Source organism: Thalassophryne amazonica, chromosome 18 (assembly GCF_902500255.1).
Source record: "Thalassophryne amazonica chromosome 18, fThaAma1.1, whole genome shotgun sequence".
In the NCBI taxonomy this organism is placed as follows: Eukaryota; Metazoa; Chordata; class Actinopteri; order Batrachoidiformes; family Batrachoididae; genus Thalassophryne; species Thalassophryne amazonica.
The window spans coordinates 41,525,302-41,545,958 of record NC_047120.1 but is presented as its reverse complement, the minus strand read 5'-3'; the positions used below and the strand labels follow the sequence as shown (position 1 = coordinate 41,545,958).

The following is a 20,657-nucleotide window of genomic DNA, read 5'->3' as shown; positions in this document are numbered from 1 at the left end:
TGTCGGGAATTTCTGAGTTTATGAGGGTTCTGAACGCAACATTATATGCCAAAAAATAATTGACCATTAAAGCTGATTCTGATTTTGAGATAATGCATTTTGCTAAAATGTAGTCATTAGGCAGCTAACATTTTAACTTTCCTTTGGTAACGTAAAGTTACATACTGATATTAGCTCAACAGTAACAGTTGTAGGACCTGCAATAGGTCACATGCTATCAAGCTTTTAATTTCACTGATACTGTGATGACGTGTGAATGAAATTGTTCCTGCAAATTCCTCTGTAATGGGGAATTAATTCTGCTAATTCTGTTTATTAACAATCCATACCAGTGAGACAAGAAGAATGTGCTGCTGAACTGTTTCAGTCTTGCAAGAGACTTGCAAGTACACATGCCAATAGACGTGCACTCATGATTTATAATCCCAACATCAAAAGCCAGTTAAAGCAAAATGCTTCTCTGTAGGCAACAATCCATTTCATAATTTTTCCCTCAAGATATAGTTATTTTATTCATGATATCTAAACAAAAAGCCCACAGGCAACAGCCAAGAATACAGATGTAATGTCAGATCACAGATCAGTTGCGGATGGAAGAAATTATCAAAATATTTTCCCTTTTTTTCCCCGCAGATGATTTATTCTGTTTGCAGAAATAGGAAACATCTGTGTTTTATCAATAACATTCAAAATGTATATAAAAAAGAAGAGTAAAAAAGTGTTTGACAGGAAAAAAAAAACTATATTCTAGGAAAAAACTGACAAAAGGAAAAAAATTATCAGATTGTGAGGCACTTATGGCTTGGCACCTCCTATGCAGTGTGCTTTTTCCCAGGTGGTTGTAGTCAAGCATCAAAGACCGTGATTACAATAATGGATCCAAAACGGGATGAACTCAAACACAATCACTTCACGGTCTGATATGTCATCTTAAAGCTTCTGTACAGAGTTTGCTGCTGCGCTGCAAAGACCACAGATCTGGCATTTTAGTAAGCTGTCATGTCTTATGTCTCACCATCTTACCACAGTCACTGCGACAGGAAGCTGAGAGTTTCAAAATAAAGGCGTATCAAAATTTGGTTCAATATGGACATGAAGCAACTATTTACAACAGAGAACAGCACAGAAGAAGCCCAGTGTTTTATTTCCTGGGAAGATGAGTCTAGAATTAGTTAGACAGCCAACTTTCCAAAGGAATGAGCAGAGATGGCTTTGCGCTGCACTGGTGTCCAATTAGTCCCAGTCTTTCTGTCTGTCTCGCAAGGTCGTCTCCTTTTCACAGTACGGGTCACGTGCTCATTCTGAGCTGGGTGAGGCGGCAGAGTCTATGTCGTCGTTCTCGAGGTCATTGGGCGAGGCCGATTGTCCACCTTTGACTCGCTTCCACTTCATCCGTCTGTTCTGGAACCAAACTTTGACCTGTAGATGAAAACCAGATGGAAAGATATATAATCCAGTTCATCATGTGCAATGCAGGCATCAGAAATGAAGCCAGCATAGAATTGGCAAATCCTGTAGCTCGTTGGGAGTGACTCTTAAAATCACCAACTATACCACAGTACAAGAAAACGGTTTTGGTGTCTATAGCTAGTTTCCCCTTTAATAACAAAGGTACTGTACTTTAAGACAAAGTTATGAATAATTAAGGGTGTGGTCCTCTGAGTGTCAGAGGCAGTGCCCCACTAGTAATGGTTACTATTTGTTGAGGACAGGACACATTTGAGTCAACTCTTAGTTCTTTCTGAGCATTTTATTTAAAACACTAATTGAAAATCTAAGATGTCAGTGCTCCAGTATTTCCACTGAGTGACGTTTTAGTATTATTTAATTTATATGTTAGCACCAGGTTAGCGATAATTAGCAGGTAGCTTGGAGACAGTTGGTCCACTGATGGTGCAACAGTCACTAAGGCAATATGTCAGTTGCACTTATTAATAACCACACCCAAGTTCTCCAGTCTCAAAACCATCACCAGTCACAAAAAATATACATTAATTAAACACCCAAACCAAAGTTAGCATATTAGGCTGAGCTTCAGCTGTTGGGTAACCGTGAGATGGGGGTGTGTTTGGGCTTCATTCGTCCTGCCCAGGCCACACCGGTGTCACAGACCGAATGGTTGGCCTTTTGCAACTGCGCATGCGTCATAGTAGCACGTCTGAGACGGAGTCTCTTCACCCAAAGCGATCAAATGGATTAATGGGATTATTAACCATCAGAAGATAAAGGTAAAACCTCTTAAATTATTCTAAACTCAGTATTGAGAAGAAACTCAACAAAATTCCGTGACATTTTGAAATGACTGACATGCAGTAAACGTATCAGCTAGCAACTTGTTTAGCCGTGGCGCTCTGATTGTTTCAGCCGTGTTTTATCATGAAATAATGCTGAATTTATGTGGAAATAATTGTTGTGCAAAAGCTTCAGATATCTGTTGCTGAGACAGGTGATGACTGGAGTGCAGTTTGAAGCAGAAACGAGGTGTTAATCCATGAACCGTGGAAAACTTTTGTTTTAATTTATTGATTGTACTCGTAATTATTGTTTGTTGTTGTGTGTCTGAGGACTACAGATGGAAAGTAGCTTTTAGCTAAATCTGGCATATTTACACTAAGGCATGAAAATGTACACAGTGTTCATTAATGTGCATTGTCCTCATCAAATAAACAAAGAAAGAAAGAACCGTGTCAATAGGGGGGACCGTTCGGTCGGCGACATCGGTCTTGCTCACGTCCCACCTCTTTACCAACCACCAAGTGATGTCACAAAGGGTTTGTCCAGTTTATATACAGTCTATGGTTGAGTCCCGGTCTCACTTTCGAATTGGAATTTAATAAATGCAACATTGTTTTCCAATGCCAAGAGAAAATAAATGGCAAATGTGCCTGCACATAAAGAAATACACTGCAAATGAATACATGCAATAAGTGTTTAAACCTGTATACATGATAAAAATCATGCATTTTACACAAACTTTGCCTCAAGAACAGGATATATTTTTACAGCTCGGTCAACAAAATGTACAGCATCGTCAGCAGAAAGTCAGACAAATAACCCCCTCAAATCTCCAAGCACAGTACATAAATTAGTTTGGTTTGTTTTGGCCTTGCAGGCAGTTTCAATAGTTAGTAAAAAGCACTTTGTTCTGGCTCAAAAACATCTCCAAATGCAGTCAGAGAGTATCATATGCACAGTAGGTGCAAGGAGTCAACTATCAGGATGTCAGCCTACGCGCTGGATTGTGCTCATCTGTATCACTGTGCTCCAGCGTAATGAGGATGAGCTCACGCCGGCCAAGAATAGCAGCAAAAACATCGACTTCCTGAGAATTAAGAAAATTACAGGGAAAAGGCAGCCGAACAGTGTGCACAATTATTATGCACAGGATGTAGAACCTTCATTTAAGATGTCAGTCAACCGGATTTGGTGACAGGATGCGAGAGCTTTAGAGTGATTCACAACCGTCCCGACATCGCTCGGAACTGATGTGTTCAGTGAAATCAGGTGCTCCTGCACAATATCAGCCAATGCAGGGGTGCTTTCAGAATGTCACACACGCACGTGTTGACCAAAAGAGCACAGAATGTTTGTAAGGGTGGTAGGTGAAAGGGCTCAGAAGATACACTTATAACCTCTATCAAGGAGATAATGATTAAGCAGCATTGGTGTGTTGGTTTGTTTGTTTGTCTCAGCAGGATAACTCAAAAACACACGGAAGGATTTCAGTGAAATTTGGTGAGCAGATAAATACCATTCTGGGAAATACGTGATTCAGTTTCCAAGGTCTTCTAGAGTATATACACAATATACATTTATATATACAGTCTGACAGTACCGCCAGCAATGACATAAGTATAGCGGAAAACAGCCACGCAACCATTTCAGAAAACCTTAGGAGATGACGCAAACATTCCAAGGTTTTTTCAAAAGCCTGGACATGTACCCTGTAAAACACAGTGTGTCCAAATCAGCAAGCCACCCCCACCCTCAGATTATTACAATATATGCTTTCTATATATGAAATATATACTAGATTAAAACAATATATGCTATCATTTTGTATGTTTAAAAAATTGCCAGATCAGTGCACCAGATCAATTTATTTTAGTTATGGAGCTTGTAATGGTAAATGGACTGGACTTTATATAGCACTTTTCCATCTATGTCAGAAGCGCAAGGTGCTTTACAATGATGCCTCACATTCACCCATTCGCACATAGATGTCAGGGTGCTGCCATGCAAGGTGCTCACTGCACACTGGGAGCAATTTAAAATAAGCTTCTTTATTACTTTTTCCCCATTTCCAAAGTCTGGTGGTCATCACTGCTTCTGAAGCAACACATAAGCAATAAATAAATAAATAAGACCTTCAGACATCTTGATGTGGACCTGCAAGTTTTTGGAATTAAAAAAAAAAAAAATACACCACAGAATGATTGTTCCAGTCAGTCATAGCAGATTTTGTCCTCTGGATTTTAGCCCAAATGGGATAAAATCCTCCCAGAAGGTGTTGCAATGGGCTGTGAAAACATCTTGATTGAATTTTATAGCAAATGCCACTGGTTGCAAATAATATACAGTGAATGTTTTTGAGTTCAATGAAATGAATATTTAATTTGGTGAATTCACCAAATTAAATATTCCTTCCATTGAAAGAATGAAAAAGCATTCATCATTTGTTTTATATAACGGTGAAAATAGATCCTTGTCATTTGATATTGTAATAATTTATAAACAACAGAAACGGGACTTACATTTTGCTGTTCCTCGCTAGTGCTTAACAGTCCAACACGAACTTTAAATAGGAGTCCAAAATTGTTCTCGGTAGTCTGTAATGCCACCCACTGACTTCTGCTTTCCTATCTCCAGTGAAAAATCATGTCAGTAATTTGTCCAGCTTTTCATCCTAACAGCTCTTTATGCCCCCAGACAGTTTATGGCATGGTGGATTTGTTTTCTTTTTTGTGTGTGTTAGCTCCTCCAAATCGTCGTCCACCAGCAAAACAAACTCCGCTATGTTTAGCTAAACGCCGCCCCCGGTGGTGTGAGCGCGCGAGGTGCTCAGGGCGTGCAATAGCACATTTCATATAGCACCAAAATTGCATGCTAAAAAGAATGATATAACAGCTAAGTGGATCCTTGTCATTTGATTGGTGCTTTGTATGTCACATGACGTGGATTATTCATTCCATTTAGTGTGCAATTTGGTTCCATATGTTTTGTACCATTGCATGGTGCAAACCCCTCCCACGCACACACTAGTGGGGGCGGCGTTTAGCTAAACATGACAGAGTTTGTTTTGCTGAGGGACGACAGTGTGAACAAACGAAATGACGGTGCTAATTTTTCTAACACACACAAATCCACCACAAAGTAAGCCATCTGGAGGCATGAAGAGCTGTTAAGAGGATGAACTTAGAATGAAAAGCGGGACAAATTTCTGATATGATTTTTCACTGGACTGAAGAAGTACATGAAGTCAGTGCTCGGCATCATCAGAATTATTATCGTCAAAATTATTTTTGGACTCCTGTTTAAAGTTTGGTTGGACTGTTGATGTCAAAGCAGCAGTGATGCACCAAAATGTAAGTTCCTTTGCTGTTGTTTATAAATTAATATTATATCAAATGACAAGGATCTAGTTTAGCCGTTATAAAAAAAAACAAATAATGAATGTTTTTACATTCTTTCAATGGAATGAATATTTAATTCAGTGAAAGGTGGAACATACCACTCCAGCTTTCACCTCATGAAATATTCGTACCATAAACATTCATTATTTGTATTCTATGGTGCGTCAATCAAACAACGGCAAATGATATGAATAATTCATGTCACGTGACATACAAGCCACCAATCACATGACAAGTATCCACTCAGCCGTTATATAAGACTTTATAATTCTACATGAGGTCTGTTGTTGAAAGTTTGACAGCACAGAGCCAACGATGGGCTCAAAATGATGACCTGTTAAACCGAACACTCCATTTTAATAAAATAATTAACTTAATGTAACTCAAACTTTGAAAAAAGTTATAGTCACTCATTTCTATTAATTAAACTAACTCAAAAATGAATTGTTGTCACAACAACTCAGTTCCTTTATGTGCTTTTAAAGTTTTGGGGCATTTAAGTGTTGGTGATGTATTTCCAGTGCATTCCATTCACTCATTTTAATTGAGTTTATGTAATGGGGGCCAGCAGGTGTCGCTGTACATATGTAGTTAGTAAACCTCACTCCCAACAGCTCAAAACAATTCTCTAGTCACATGGCCAGAGTCCTGGGTTTTAGCCTTAGAGAGTCCGACTTCCATGCCGGAGATCGTGAGTTCGCGTCCCGAGGGGAGCAAATGGGCGGAGTCATAACAACACAACACAGAGTCAACAAGTAAACCAAAGAATGCATCAAAAAATCTAATGCAAATTTTTTAGGCAGAAATTTGTCACTTTTTTAAATTGAAAAACATTAGATTTACATAACTTTAATTAACAATAAATTAAGTTACTAAAATTTTAACAATTAAATTTTTGAAAATTATTTTATTTAAGTTGGCAAACTCAAATGGTTTACGGCAATCGGTTTCCTCAAATGGTTTGGGTTCAACTAACTCATTGAGTTTTACAGTGAACATATAAGGCGGGCAGTGAAATGTCACCGGCGGCACTGACCACCATGGCGATCCTTTTGGATCTGCTTATTCATCCCGGTTGAAGAGAACGTTCTTCACTCCCACTGGTTGCATCTGGTCGCAAAACTCTAAAATCCATGAACTTCTTCTTCTCCACCTCTGAGACAGAGATTAATCTGTTCCCACTTACCGCGGCCTCTTCGTAACCGAGCTCGTCGGCTCATCGTGTCTGATTGAAAGGACGGCAAAAGGCCAAAGCATGTCAGATGAGTTGGAAAAAGGCTGTGGAGTTGCAGCGAGAGCTGTGAGTGAAGATAGAACCTGGCTGCATTTGTGTGCCTGGGAAATGGATTTGGGACCAGACTGCAGCATGTGTGGTCATTGTGGCACCGTGGGCTCATTAGGGAGCGCCTGGGACAGTGGACCTGACAGGCGGAATGAGCTTTTAGCCAGCAGCAAAAAGAACCACAGGATGAAAAATACGCTGGAAACTCTACATTAGAATAGAAATGCAACTATGTTTATATGTTGGTGTATGTATTTGAAAGAGTTAACGTTTCTGCAGACTTTAACAGAATATCAGACTGTTGCTGGAAAACAGATTTTGGAGGTCTGGCGGCAACAAAACATGAGTCCCACTCTGAATTTACTCTATCGTAATAATAATGAAAACTAAATTTGAACTAAGGCTGCATGAGGGTTTAAGGATTAAATCAAAATGTGATTCTTTTTTAAAAACAGGCGTACCTGTCTCTCTGTGAGGTCAAGGTTGACGGCGATCTCGTAGCGGCGGAGCCTGGTCAGGTAGTTATGGTGGGTAAACTCGGCCTCCAGCTCCCTCAGCTGCTCCTTTGTGAACGCCGTGCGCTCTTTCCTGGCCTTGCAGCTGGAGTCCACCTTAAAACTGGCCTCTTGGACATCTAAAGAAAAAAACAGAAAAAAGTGTTTTATGACATTTTGTGGTGTTTGTGTACTTAACTGATTGAAATAATTATCAGATGTTTTTAAAGCAATTAAACATTTAAGTCAATCATGGAAACATGACCCTATTTACCTTGTTCCCACTTCTCAAAGGTGGGGATTTACGCTGTGTATATATATATATATATATATATATATATATATATATATATATATATATATATATATATATATATATAATCATTGTGATAAACAGGTTTTAAAGACCTTAAACCTAAAGCTGTTTGGCCGTTTAAATTTCACAAAACTGACAAAATTTATTCCAAAGATTATATGTAGATAATGTTGGTTTATTTTTGTAACATTTTGCAAAATTACAGGTCAATTTAATGAAGAGAACATATTTACCTGGGGGGAATTCCATAGCGAATATTTTTCTTTTCCTTCTAAAGCCGTCTACAGGAGGAAGAATGCATGAGGTTTTCAGATTACCTTTGACCTGACACACTTGCGTGATGCATGTGCACACCCCTTGAACACTAATATACCCAAAAGATGTCTTGTAAAATCACTTCAGAGGTGTTATCTGGTTACAAAAATAGCCATTTCAGATTTGTTTATTTCTCTCTCACTTTTACAAAATATGAGAAACATTTAGATTTATACAGAAATAAGGTGTTTTGCAGCATTTTCTGTCAACTTGGATTATTTTGTTCGAGTGAGCAACCAGCTGCCCTTCTTTACTCTGATTGGCTGTCCCTGTGTGCTTCCCAGCATCACTCGTGCAAGTTGGGGGAAGCCCCACATGATCTGATATTGCTACCAGATGTACTTCATGGCTATGGGAAAAAATGTACAATTTCTTCCATTCAAGTTAAGAAATTAGAATTTTTTTTCCCAGATAGCGCAAATTTCAGTCATATTGACAATCTCATATTATGAATCCCATTTTTTAATGCTAAGGAATAAAATTATACTGGTGCCAAAGAAATTCTTTTTATGACATTAAATCTTAAACAGCCCAGATGTGGTACACATTTAAGTGCACCAAGCATAAATTGGTTTAAAATGCTTTCAAAAGACTGGAAGCCTTCTAAACTGATTTTAGCCAGATTTTAGATTAGCTGAACTGATTTTAAATGATTTAGTATAAAGTTATTAGGGCAAAGACAATCTGATAAGTCTCAAAGATATTGGCCTCTTTAGCCTGTTTTTAAATTACTCTAAACAATCATAAAATTACTTAATTTGAGCAAAGGCAATCTGATTTTAAACTGTTCATTACTAATCTTGGTTGTAAATTGACTTAAACAGGTTTCAAACCAATTTAAACTAGATATTAGCCTACCATCTGGCCTGCTTTTAAATGAGTTTAAAGCGATGGTAAAATGATTACATTTGGTTAAACAAAAGCAAAATTAAACAGTTCCACACTAAAAGCTTAACTTGCTTTTAGGTTCTTTAAACAAGTACCAAATCAAGTTCAGACAGATATTACCAGATGTGAGCTGGTTCAAATTCACATGAATCAATGATTTCAACTGGGCAAAGACATTCAGATTTTAAGATGTTTTACAGCGGTCTTGCTTTTAAATGGCATTAAATGGGTTAAGCCAGATAGCCTGTTTAGCATATTTTTCAATTACTTTAAATCAATCTTAAAAATACAATCTGATTTTAATCTATTCTACACTAACTGGGCTTTTAAGTTGCTTTCAGTAGGTCTTGAACCAAATTAAGCTGGTTATTAGCCTATTTCACCTGCTTTAAAATGGTTAAACCAATCATAAAATGATGATTTGAGCAAAGAGCATCTAACTTTAAACTGTTCTACACCAATTATGTTTTTAAGTTAGTTTCAGTAGATTTTGAAACAATTTAAGCAAGATATTAGCCTATCTGTCCTGCTTTTTAATGGACTTTAATGATTGGTTCATTTGGAAAAGAATGTCTGGTTTTAAAGTGTTCAAGACTGACCTTGCTTTAATGTTGCTTAAAATAGGTTTCAAACCATTTAAGTCATGTATTACACTATTTGATCAGCTTTTAAAACTTCTTTAAACCAATCCTAAAATTATTTAATTTGGGCAAAGAACATCAGATTTTAAACTCTTCTACACCAGTTATGCTTTTAAGTTGCTTTAAGGACATTTCAAACCAATTTAAGACAATTAGTGTATTTATCCTGCTTTTTAATTACTTTTAAAATTACTACAATGAATAGCCAAATTAATTTGGGCAAATAAACATCTTATTTTAAAATGTTCTACACTAAAATTGCTGTGAATTTGTTTTAAAACTATTGAACCAGTTCAAACCAGTTTTGAACTGGCGCAAAACTGCTTTAACACAATGGAAACTGGATTTCATAAAAATTCTAGTTTTGACAGCTTGCGAAAAAGAAGAGCATCTTTGGATTACAATGAAAATATTTCTTGTTATATAAATGATGAATTGATTATTTGCAAAAAAAGCTTTCAGATTAATCAATAAGAAAAACAGAATTACGTTACTGCTCAAATTTATTCACATTTACACAAAGCATGAAAACAAACACAATTTTGCCTCTCTTTTATATAAAACTATCCTCATAATTTATTTATCCTGTTATTATTTCTCAAATTTGAAATTAATTATGGTTAAATTATATAAGTCGTGTTTTTATCAGTTAATTCACCTCTTGTATGATTTGAATTATCTCCTATTGCTTTTATGAGGAGCCGAAAGTAAAATTTCTATAAACGTTTTTACAAAACAATAAAAGACCTCTGCAACCAACTTAGCAAAACTTCAAAGAATGTCTAGTGGGAGGTCTGTCATGTAATAAACACCAAATTATTGGCTTTGAAACAACCACCATGTGCTGCTCCTCTTCACCTGTTCCACTGTGTGTCTGTACGTGTGTTTTAGCTGCATTTATGGCCTCATTGCACAATTTGTTTGAAGAAAAATGTGTAAAAACATGATTAATTTGTTAATTTGTGTGCGTGTGTGTGTGTGGGTGGACATATCAGCACAGGCCAGGGGCCACCAGACGAGCCACAGAGGGGCCGAGTTAAGAGAGGAATGCGGCGGAACGTCATTAAAACCTCCAACAAAAGAACAAAGGTGTGGATGTGTCTACGTCCGAGAGCGTTTTGGTGCGACAGGAGCTGACCTATGACCTCTCGGATCGTCCGTCCATGTGATTTGTCAGATTGGCAAAATTCAGCAGAGTAAATGCAATTTACAGCTACTTGATGGAAGTGTTTTTAAAAGGAGTGAGTGTGGGTATGATTCGTGCACTGGTAGCAACGCTTGCAGCTGATGTCATCTCCAGAAAATGGTTCTAATTTGTCAAAGTGAAAAGTTTTGCTCACTGCTTGCCAGAGCAACGTTCCAGACTGGGAAACGGGCTGCAGTACCTGGTCCAGATGTGACGGAGCAGACTAGGACGCATGTGTTTGCACAGCTTGAGTATGTGCACACCCACGTGTGTATGTGTGTGTGTGTGTGTGTGTGTGCACCAAAATGCCAAACAGCCTGTGCTATCTGGTGTGTAATTGTCATTCCCATGTCACTGGTGGTGCTGTGCCTTCAGTGCGTCAGCAGCATCCGGCCGTGTTGGATCTGGAAGTGTGTCAGGCAGGTTTGGGGAGCTGAACACCTGGCAGCAGGGCCCCGACTGGCACTCACTAAACGGGCCCCCAATAAATATCCTCTGCAGCCAGAGGCTTGTAAACTTGTGGGAAAAAGTCCCAGAGACAAACAGAATTTGGTGTGGTTTTTTTTTGTTTTTTTTTGTTTTTTTTTGGGGGGGGGGGGGGGGGGGGGGGGGTGCACAGTGCAAAGATAATTTGTCCTAATCAAGGCTGAAATAAGACAGCTATAAATTAGCAATTGTTTGAAAGCAAACTCCCCGGGTGTAAATTACACACTATGTGACTGATCACATCATTGGGCGTGTAAATGTAGAAGCCAAACGTCACAGCAAATTAAGGCGTTTTGTTGTATTAGTGAGGCAGACTTTTTAGGCTTTTTTTTTTCATCAAAAACGGAATAATTCTGAAAAGCTATTTTTCTTTCCAAAGTAATAATGAGAACTGTTTCTTGCGTGTCTGCTGAAAAGTGACAAACTGTGACACTGTAAAACCAAACACTAAAATTTAGTCAAATCAACTCATCTTTTCAGCTTTAAGCTCATTGGTGTTTGTGTATAAACGCGGTTTTCAACATTTCTCTACATTATTATGACAGTAAAAGACTACATTTGAAGTTTCGAACAGGTAATTTTTGAAATCCCAAATTACAGAGCAATAACCTGCATTTAAATTACTTTAAAGCAATTGAAAAACTGGATAAAGATTTGAACTGTTCAACATTAATCTTGCTTTTATGTAGCGTTAAAAACATTTTGAACCATCTGAGCCAATTATTGGCCTATTTGAATTGTTTTCAAATGACATTAAAGCAATCCTAAAATCATTGCATTTGGATAAAGACAAGTTAAATTTAACAATTCCACACTAAAAGCCTTAACATGCTTTTATAATGTTCTTGAATTTGGTTTTCAACCAAGTTAAACTAGATATTAGAATATTTGAACTGGTTTAAAGCAATTTATCTATCAATATAATGGCTGATTTTCTACAAAGATAATGCGATTTTAAGTACAGCTGTTTATAAATGTCTTTAAATAGGTTTCAAACCATTTACAACCAGATATTAGCCCATTTGATCTGATTTTAAATTACTGATCAATCATAAAATCACTAGATTTTGTCAAAAACAATCTGATTTATTAACTGTTTGATACTAATCACACTTCCAGGTTGCTTTAAATGAGTTTTGAACCAATTTGAACCAGATAACAGACCTCTTTTAAGTGATTTTAACAAACAATAAACTACAACAGCTGATTTTAAAGTGTTCAACAATAATCTTGCTTTTTAAAGTTCTTTGAAATGTGTCTGTTTTAGTGATGAAAGTTGAATTTCAAAGAAAGTTTTTAGATCAAGTCATAAAAACTTGATAAACTTGTTGGTTTGCAGCCCAAACAACAAATGGGAATAATAATCAATAAATAATGAAATGATCAAGATGACATACTTGGTAAAACAATGGAACCACTGATCCAAAATAATCAATAATTAAAGACAGTCACAACAGGTGTTTATGATTGTTTAGTTACTAGAATGCTTATCAGATTTTAATGTAAATCATTTGATATTTCAAAAGGGTTTTTTTTTTCCCAAGTGTTTTATGTAGCACTGTATATAGTTATATTTATTAAAAAATATAACTGAAGAGCTCAAACCCTTTATATAAATGCTACTACTACTACTACTACTACTATTATTAATAACAAAAATATAAACACACTTTCTTATCAATGGAAATTAATTGTGAAACTTTGGCTGAAAGTCACCGTACAGTTGGCGTGATTTTGTTGCGTGTCGCCATAGACAGAAACAGTCTGTAGAGTAGCCTGTCTATATTGTGATTGCCTTCAGGACATTTTCCTAATATATGCTATTCTACTCGTCGATATAAGAGCGAGCGGCTGCTTTCTGAAACCAAAAGCTGATGTAGTGGTCAGACATGTTGCATGCACTCAGTGGGAGATTGTGTTACGGCTTAACGACAGGAAAATGTCAATGGATAAGAATGTAAAACGTGGGCTCGGAGGCAAGTGATTTTACCAGACGTGGTCTGGCATGTTTTCACCAAAGTGAAGTGGAGGTTACAAGAAGGTAAAAAAAAGGTGGGGGTGCCGCCCCCCGCCCACCCCTCTCCAAACGCTTCAATTAGTGACTGCTGCAGAGATTGGTCAAGAAGCATTTCCAAATAATTATTCACGCTTTTTATCATCAGATATGGTCGGTTACATTTGACAGACGCTCGCTGCCTCCAACTGTGCACGTGATCTGATCCAGAATCAGCCCAACACCAACAGGATCTCAACACATTGATCTAATTATCACATAAATATTTATTTGATTAACTTATTTAACCTCTAAAGGGGTTTTACTTGAAGCTACATGTATAAATTGGACAAATTAATAGATCTAAATGTGTGAAAGTCAGTTTGATGGATTACTCAAAGTGCCGGACTTTTATTCTAACTTCTTTATGCTTTAACAAACAAAATAAAGTCATCATGTCAGTGCTGTGCAAAGGTTTTAGGCATCCAAAATTTTTTGTCAAATTTTTGTTGTGTTCAGCAGAAAATCTTAATTTGAAATAATAAGCATTCCCATGACAGAAAAAAACTAAATGTGAGCTGCGTGTTGATGATGTAGTTACAAACCTCATTTCAGCTAAATTTTTACAGCTACTGATGATCACAGATTAATAAAATCATTGTATAAATTTGAGTCCAGCTGCAAAAAAATTAAAGGTTTTAGCCACTTTATTATGCAAGAAAACCTTTGCACAGGTTAAATATAAGTTCTTGATATATAATGTTATAATTATATATACACTGAAAAAAAAACTGGATGAACTCAATTAAATTGTGGACATGATTTTCATGTATATTAAGACACTCGTTGGTAGTATCAAGAAAATTTCTTCTTTTCTATTTGCCTCACTGCCTATTTTTTCCTTTTCTGATTGTTTTAGAAATTTATAAAAATAATGAAGTCCAAATATCTAAGCATTTGTTTTCTTGTAAAACCCTTTAAAGCACTTGTGGCACCCCCTAAAATACCTTCACCACCACTAAAACCATGATGTAATTTTTGTTTTCAGCCAGCATCTTGAATGTAACCTTTACTGTTAATAACACAATGGCCCGTTTCCAAAGGATACAAGGGTGCAATGAAAAGTACACGTGTCATCAATCATTTCTACATTTTGAACGTTCTTGAACAATAAGAGGATGCAACTGCTGGTGTAAGTTTGTGTCTTGAACACAAAAGTCTTGTCACCTATTCACCTTTCACATAGCAATCTGTTTAATCAGTGTTATGGAAATGAAAAGGAATTTGTGCCCCTGCCTGTAATATATATATGTGTGTGTGTGTGTGTGTGTGTGTGTGTGTGTGTGTGTGTGTGTGTGTGTGTGTGTGTGTGTGTGTGTGTGTGTGTGTGTGTGTGTGTGTGTGAGATGAAGTACCACAAATTTTCATGACGTTTTCCCCATTTTTTTTTTTTTTTTTTTTTTGGAGGGGGGGGCGGTTGGCACATCTTTTCCTTTTAATAAAATATTGGTGCAGAAAGTCATAGGTTTAGCAGGGGTGGTGGCCAAGTGGTTAATGCGCTTGGTTTCAGTGCAGAAGGCTCTGGGTTCAAATCCGACCCCTGCCACATGTCTCCATGTAATGTGGAGTTGCGTCAGGAAGGGCATCCGGCGTAAAACCTGTGCCAATTCAACATGCAGATCCACCTTGGATTTGCTGTGGTGACCCCGAGTGCAAACAAGGGAGCAGCCGAAGGGACTTACAAGTCATAGGTTCAAGCCTCAGTGACTTCCAAATGTTGTTTTCCCAGCAATAAATGCGGATGCAGTTTGAAAGAATTTGGGAAGTTTAAGGTGGCGAGGAGAGATGGGCACTGCCCCCACAAACAGTGGACCTCTAACATGTGCTGCCCTGATGGCCACCAGGCTCTGGGACAACTTTATTTGACCATATTTACAGATTTTTTTTTCTTTGGGTAAATTGCAAAATGTTTCACCACTTTCTACAAGAACATACTCGATTGGAGAACAGAAAAGGTCTATGGTTGCTTCCTGTGACGTCCCACCTGTCACTGACTCACCTGTCACATCCCTCTTCCTCTTACTGGAGCTCTTCTTGTCAGAGTCGGCCGATGCCACACTCTGAGGTGAGTACTCTCCTTCCAGACACCCTGGCACGGCCCCTGGTAGCCTTTCTCCACCTACACTGTCCAGATCTGGCACTACACTCACCCCTCCGCCGCCCCCACCCCTACTGCCGTTGGGGCGACCGGTGGGCAGACTTCGGTTGCTCTTGCCCGAGCCTCACAAGGGTTGAACTGCCAGTCAGGTCTCTGGTAGCCCCCCGGCGAAGCGTGGCTCTCTTGGTACAGTCTGTCGTCGCGGGGGTAGGCCGCGTGCGGAGCAGTCGGGACCAGGCAGGAGCTGGAGAAATCCGTGTAGGCTAGGAACTCGGGCTTTTGGTGGAGGGAGAAAGGGGCCTGCTGGTAGGGCGACTGCAGGTTGGCTCCCGGGATGCCTGAGTGAGGGTTCCTCATGCACCCCCAGATGGGGCTGCTGGGATGCGCGCTCCGCATGCAGCTGCTTGCCGGTTGATCCATAGTGATGCAAAAACACTTAACGTTGCAAGTCTTTTTGCTTTTTCTCTTCTGGAAAAGTCTCGTCAGAAATAAAATAACCTATTTTTGTCTACTGAGAACCATCCAGCTGCAGTCACTACATGCACATCATCGTCTCACTGCATCCACTGCTGTCGACTCTTCCACAGAACGTGAGGATAGACGCCTTCCGGTGTTTCTCTCTCTCTCTCTCCCTCTCTCTCTCTCTCTCTCTCTCTCTCTCTGGGAGTGTCTGACGTCCTTTCCAGCCTCTGGTCTTCACACTCTCATGGACTTTCCCCTCTCGCCTCGTGTTCACTCACCTTCCTTCCCTGACTGATCTGGCCGGCTTGTGGCTTGATGGAACTGCATGACTCCCCTCCTCAGCTGGCTGTTTTCACAACTTCTTCTAAGGCATTCTTGACAAGTGAGCCCTCCTCCTTTTTAAAAGTATAGGTGGGAAAGAGTGGCAAGTTTATGGAGTGTAACGTGAGATCGCAGAGGAGGAGCCCTGCAGACCACATGTTGGTAGTACCCTCCAACAACCCTTCCTCATCAACTATTAATCACGGGGGGAAATTTTATATGCACATCTAATGGGCTTTCCAGACGCTCGCTTTTTAAAGGGACATTGTCTGTAAAGTGTAAGAGTGATAACCCACCCACTTGGGAGCTGGGGACCCTGACTTATTGCAACTCTTTAGCACTTTCTGACACCAATTTAGTTGCCTTATTTTTGACACCCTTTAGAAGAAATCATCCATAACCTTTTCCCTCTGCACCCTTGATCCCTGCACGTCTTCTCCAATCTGAAATGTCGTTCTTTTTCAGTTTTTATGACTGCAAGAATACTACACCCAAATCCACCTTACTCTCTTTAAAGTTTGAGGTGATAGCCAGGACTGGATTTGATATCGGATACGCCGGCTCTAGCACCTCTAGGGATTTCCTCACTTTAGTGAAACGCAATATAAAATTTCAGGGGCAATATTTCAAAAATACAAGCCAACGTTTCTCTTGACAAACACTGCAACTGAGGAAATATGTATGATGTGCCATTTTAATCCTATAATGCGGCACTGTTTTTCTGCATAAAATTCTTATGGGAATTAAGCCACAGTAGTAATTGTGCATGACAGCAATCACATGTAGATGAACCGCATTTGGACGACTACGGGTGCAATTATTCAATTTTCTGATTTCTGATTTTTAATACAGACTAGTCACGATAGAAGCCACTTCCCTATGACATAATGTCTCTAATACTATTAAAAGCTTCTGGCTAAACCAGCTTGTAGAGTCAGTTTCAGCATATCCGTTACCCAATACACCAAAGTGAACCACATTTTACAGAAATCCACTGTTTTCATCATTCTCTTCATATTTGTGAAGTGAGATTTTTCCTTCATCCTGTGTTCTCACTCTGCGCTGTAGGCTTACTGTGAGGCAGTATTATTTTATTTAACAGTTGTAAAAATCCAAGTTTAAATAAGTGAAACAACATAACATTTGATGCAGCATCAACAGAAGTTACAAGTTGTACTGCTACTATCAGATAAATCAGATTAGATTAGAATAGATAGAACTTTATTGATCCATTGAAAAGATTCCCTCAGGGAAATTGAGGTTCCAGCAGCATTGTATAGCAGCACACAATGTAAGAATCAAATCAGATCAAATCAATTTTATTTATATAGCACCAAATCACAACAACAGTTGCCCCAAGAAGCACACAGAGCATCAAAAGTGAAAGTAAAAAAAGAAACCGTTTGCAAATATAAATACACAATATAAATACCAGACATACTGGTTTACTGGCTACTACTGTTCCTCTCATTCCCTGCCTCTGTCTTCCCGTTACTCCACCGCATGTCATTTCATGTAGTAAATTCTATAAAATTCTGCCCTTGACAAATAGAAATTATTTCAAAATGAGAATATTTTGCAGTCATTTGCAAGACAAGACTGGATGTAGTTAGAATTTGGCATGGAAAGTAAATAGGTGTCTGTTAGTACTTGATTGGCTCCACACCTGAATGAGCTAATCAGCTTTGGCAGAGCTGAGAGACAAAATGTGCAGGTTGAGGTTGAGAACCACTGTCCTAGCACATAAACCAAGATGTTTATGGTCCAGTATTTCCATCATTTTCTTGTTATTTAATTTTGTTTGTTTGTGGAGTTAGTACTTCTACCAGCTGTTGGTAGCGTGATGATATTTGGTCCACTTAATCCACAACTGCTAAGGAAGTAAGATGGTCATAATTTTTAATGCCCTCACCCAAGCCACACATTATGAAAACCACCACCCAGTCCTGACAAAATATGATTTAATAAAACATCCAAACCAAGGTTAGCCTGTTAGCTGTTAGTTCCATGGAGGCATGTTCAGGCCGCAGTTGTCTGTCCTGCCCAGGTCATGCAGGATCTTACTTACTTACTTACACTCTATCACTTTACCCACTCATGGGCTGGCCAACACATAGGTGGAATACTGCCAACATGGCAACACCCACAGCAGGACTTTTTGAGCTTTAAATCAGCTCTTCTGGCTCTCTTCAGAAAACCTATGGGTTACATCATGGAGCGTTTGTCCACTATATATACACACCATCTCCTCCTATGGAGGAGGTCTCCCAGTGAATCTATATCCATGGGACCTGTGCTAGACACCATACAGATCCTTTGTACATGACCTTACATTACCCAAGAGCCTTTGCGCTGCATCATTGAGGCCTCTTACATTAGTTTGCATCCATAAACATCACACAGCCGACATGGGTTTGCATTCCTCATGATGGGAATTTGTTAATATTCTGGCAGGGCTGGACTGCCATGGCCCCTGTGGATCACTGTTCCGCCCAGAAATTGACAAAGGAGATGTTGAGAGATGACTCGAAAGTGTTTTCTGCTGAGCTGGGACACAAGCTATGGAAAGAAGGAACCCCACAAATATTCACTGACAACTTTTTTTCATCACAAAGGAAAGCTCATTGGTCAATAAAAAGGAAGAGCTGGAACTTTCCATATCTAAAACATAGAGTACTGCTGCATTATGATCACATAAATGTTGCTTGACTAAACAATTCTGAAAGGATAACAGACTGCAGCTCTCTGCTAGGAACAAGGGCTCCAGTAACAACTAATGGACAAATGCAAATATCATTGATAACCACTGCTCTCCATTGTTGGATTATTTATCAATAAGCTGCTGATCCTTCAGTATGCCCTGAGAATAATTCCTCGTTTGCTTGTTCCTGGTCTGTGACCACACCAGGTAGTTAAAAACAAAATAGCTGTATTGTGTATCACATCACATGAAAGTAGCCAAGTAGAGCACAATTAAATCCCCATTTTCATTTGCGAGTGTGCAGTCTAGTTACTGCAATGGTTTGGGAACATCCCACTAAAAAGAACAATTTTACTCTCATCAGTCCACAAAATATTCCTCCATTTCTCTGCACGTCTTTTATTTAACAGAGGGACTTTGTGGGGGATTCTTGCAAATAAATTAGCTTCACACAGGCGTCTTCTAACTGTCACAGCACTTACAGGTAACTCCAGACTGTCTTTGATCATCCTGGAGCTGATCAATGGGTGAGCCTTTGCCATTCTGGTTATTCTTCTATCCATTTTGATGGTTGTTTTCCATTTTCTTCCACGCATCTCTGGTTTTTCTGTCCATTTTAAGCATTGGAGATCATTGTAGATGAACAGCCTATATTTTTTGCACCTGCGTATAAGTTTTCCCCTCTCCAATCAACTTTTTAATCAAACTACGCTGTTCTTCTGAACACTGTCTTGAATGTCCCATTTCCCTCAGGCATTCAAAGAGAAAATCATGTTCAACAGGTGCTGGCTTCATCCTTAAATAGGGGACACCTGATTCACACCTGTTTGTTCCACAAAATTGACAAACTCACTGACTGAATGCCACACTACTATTATTGTGAACACCCCCTTTTTTACTTTTTTTTTTTTACTAATAGCCCAATTTCATAGCCTTAAGAGTGTGCATATCATGAATGCTTGGTCTTGTTGGATTTGTGAGAATCTACTGAATCTACTGGTACCTTGTTTCCCATGTAACAATAAGAAATACACTCAAACCTGGATTAATCTTTTAGTCACATAGCACTACTATTATTCTGAACACTGCTGTAAATGCAGTCCATTTGCCATTTACAATATTCTGTAATTAGGACATTGGCATTTAATTCAAATGGCAATTATCCAACCTTCACAGGTGACTGTGAATTGCGATATTTGGCTTAATTTGGAGTAAATACAGACTTGTGAACCCTTCCCCAATGGTTTGACTAGCCCACTGCAATGGCAGACTGGAACTAGGCCAAGAAGGATCATGGGAAATCTGTAAACATCAATGGAAATGATGAAAGGCTAACCAGATATACATTAACAGCATTGGATAGGTTGGTGGCTAGTTAGCATGTAGCTGGCTTCAAAACAATGAGCTGTATTTTTAGTGAATGGCGGTATGTCATATTGGCAATGTTATACTACTTCCCAGTTAGTGTTTTGCCGAAGATAATAACTCAAATTTGATGATTAAGTAGCTCCAAATGCATAACACCAGGATGTTGCTTTAGCTAACATCTGTGTTTAAAATGCTGGTGGCTAATTGATTGTGTGACCACAGTGTTACATGTTGACAGTTAGGAAAAATGCACCCGTATGCTAGTTGGCTGCCATGGAACCCAGAGGATGAATTTCAAATTAGTTTGCTTCAGGAGTGGTCATAAAATTCACACCATGCACAAGAAAGAGTTACAGTGTGGTTTACCACTACATGGGAGCTAACCTACATGTATGGACACTATATTCCCCTAA

The 20,657-nt window shown here is 38.7% G+C and overlaps 1 protein-coding gene across 1 annotated transcript; it reads right to left on the bottom strand.

Annotated features, from left to right (window-relative positions):
- Positions 1–203: 203 nt before the first annotated feature.
- On the bottom strand, positions 204–16,221 carry meox1 (mesenchyme homeobox 1). The gene is given in 4 exon segments (XM_034194656.1): positions 204–1,419; positions 7,377–7,549; positions 15,294–15,462; positions 15,465–16,221. Coding segments are annotated over 4 exon segments (813 nt in total). The 5' UTR covers positions 15,813–16,221; the 3' UTR covers positions 204–1,296.
- Between the last annotated feature and the right edge of the window lie 4,436 nt (positions 16,222–20,657).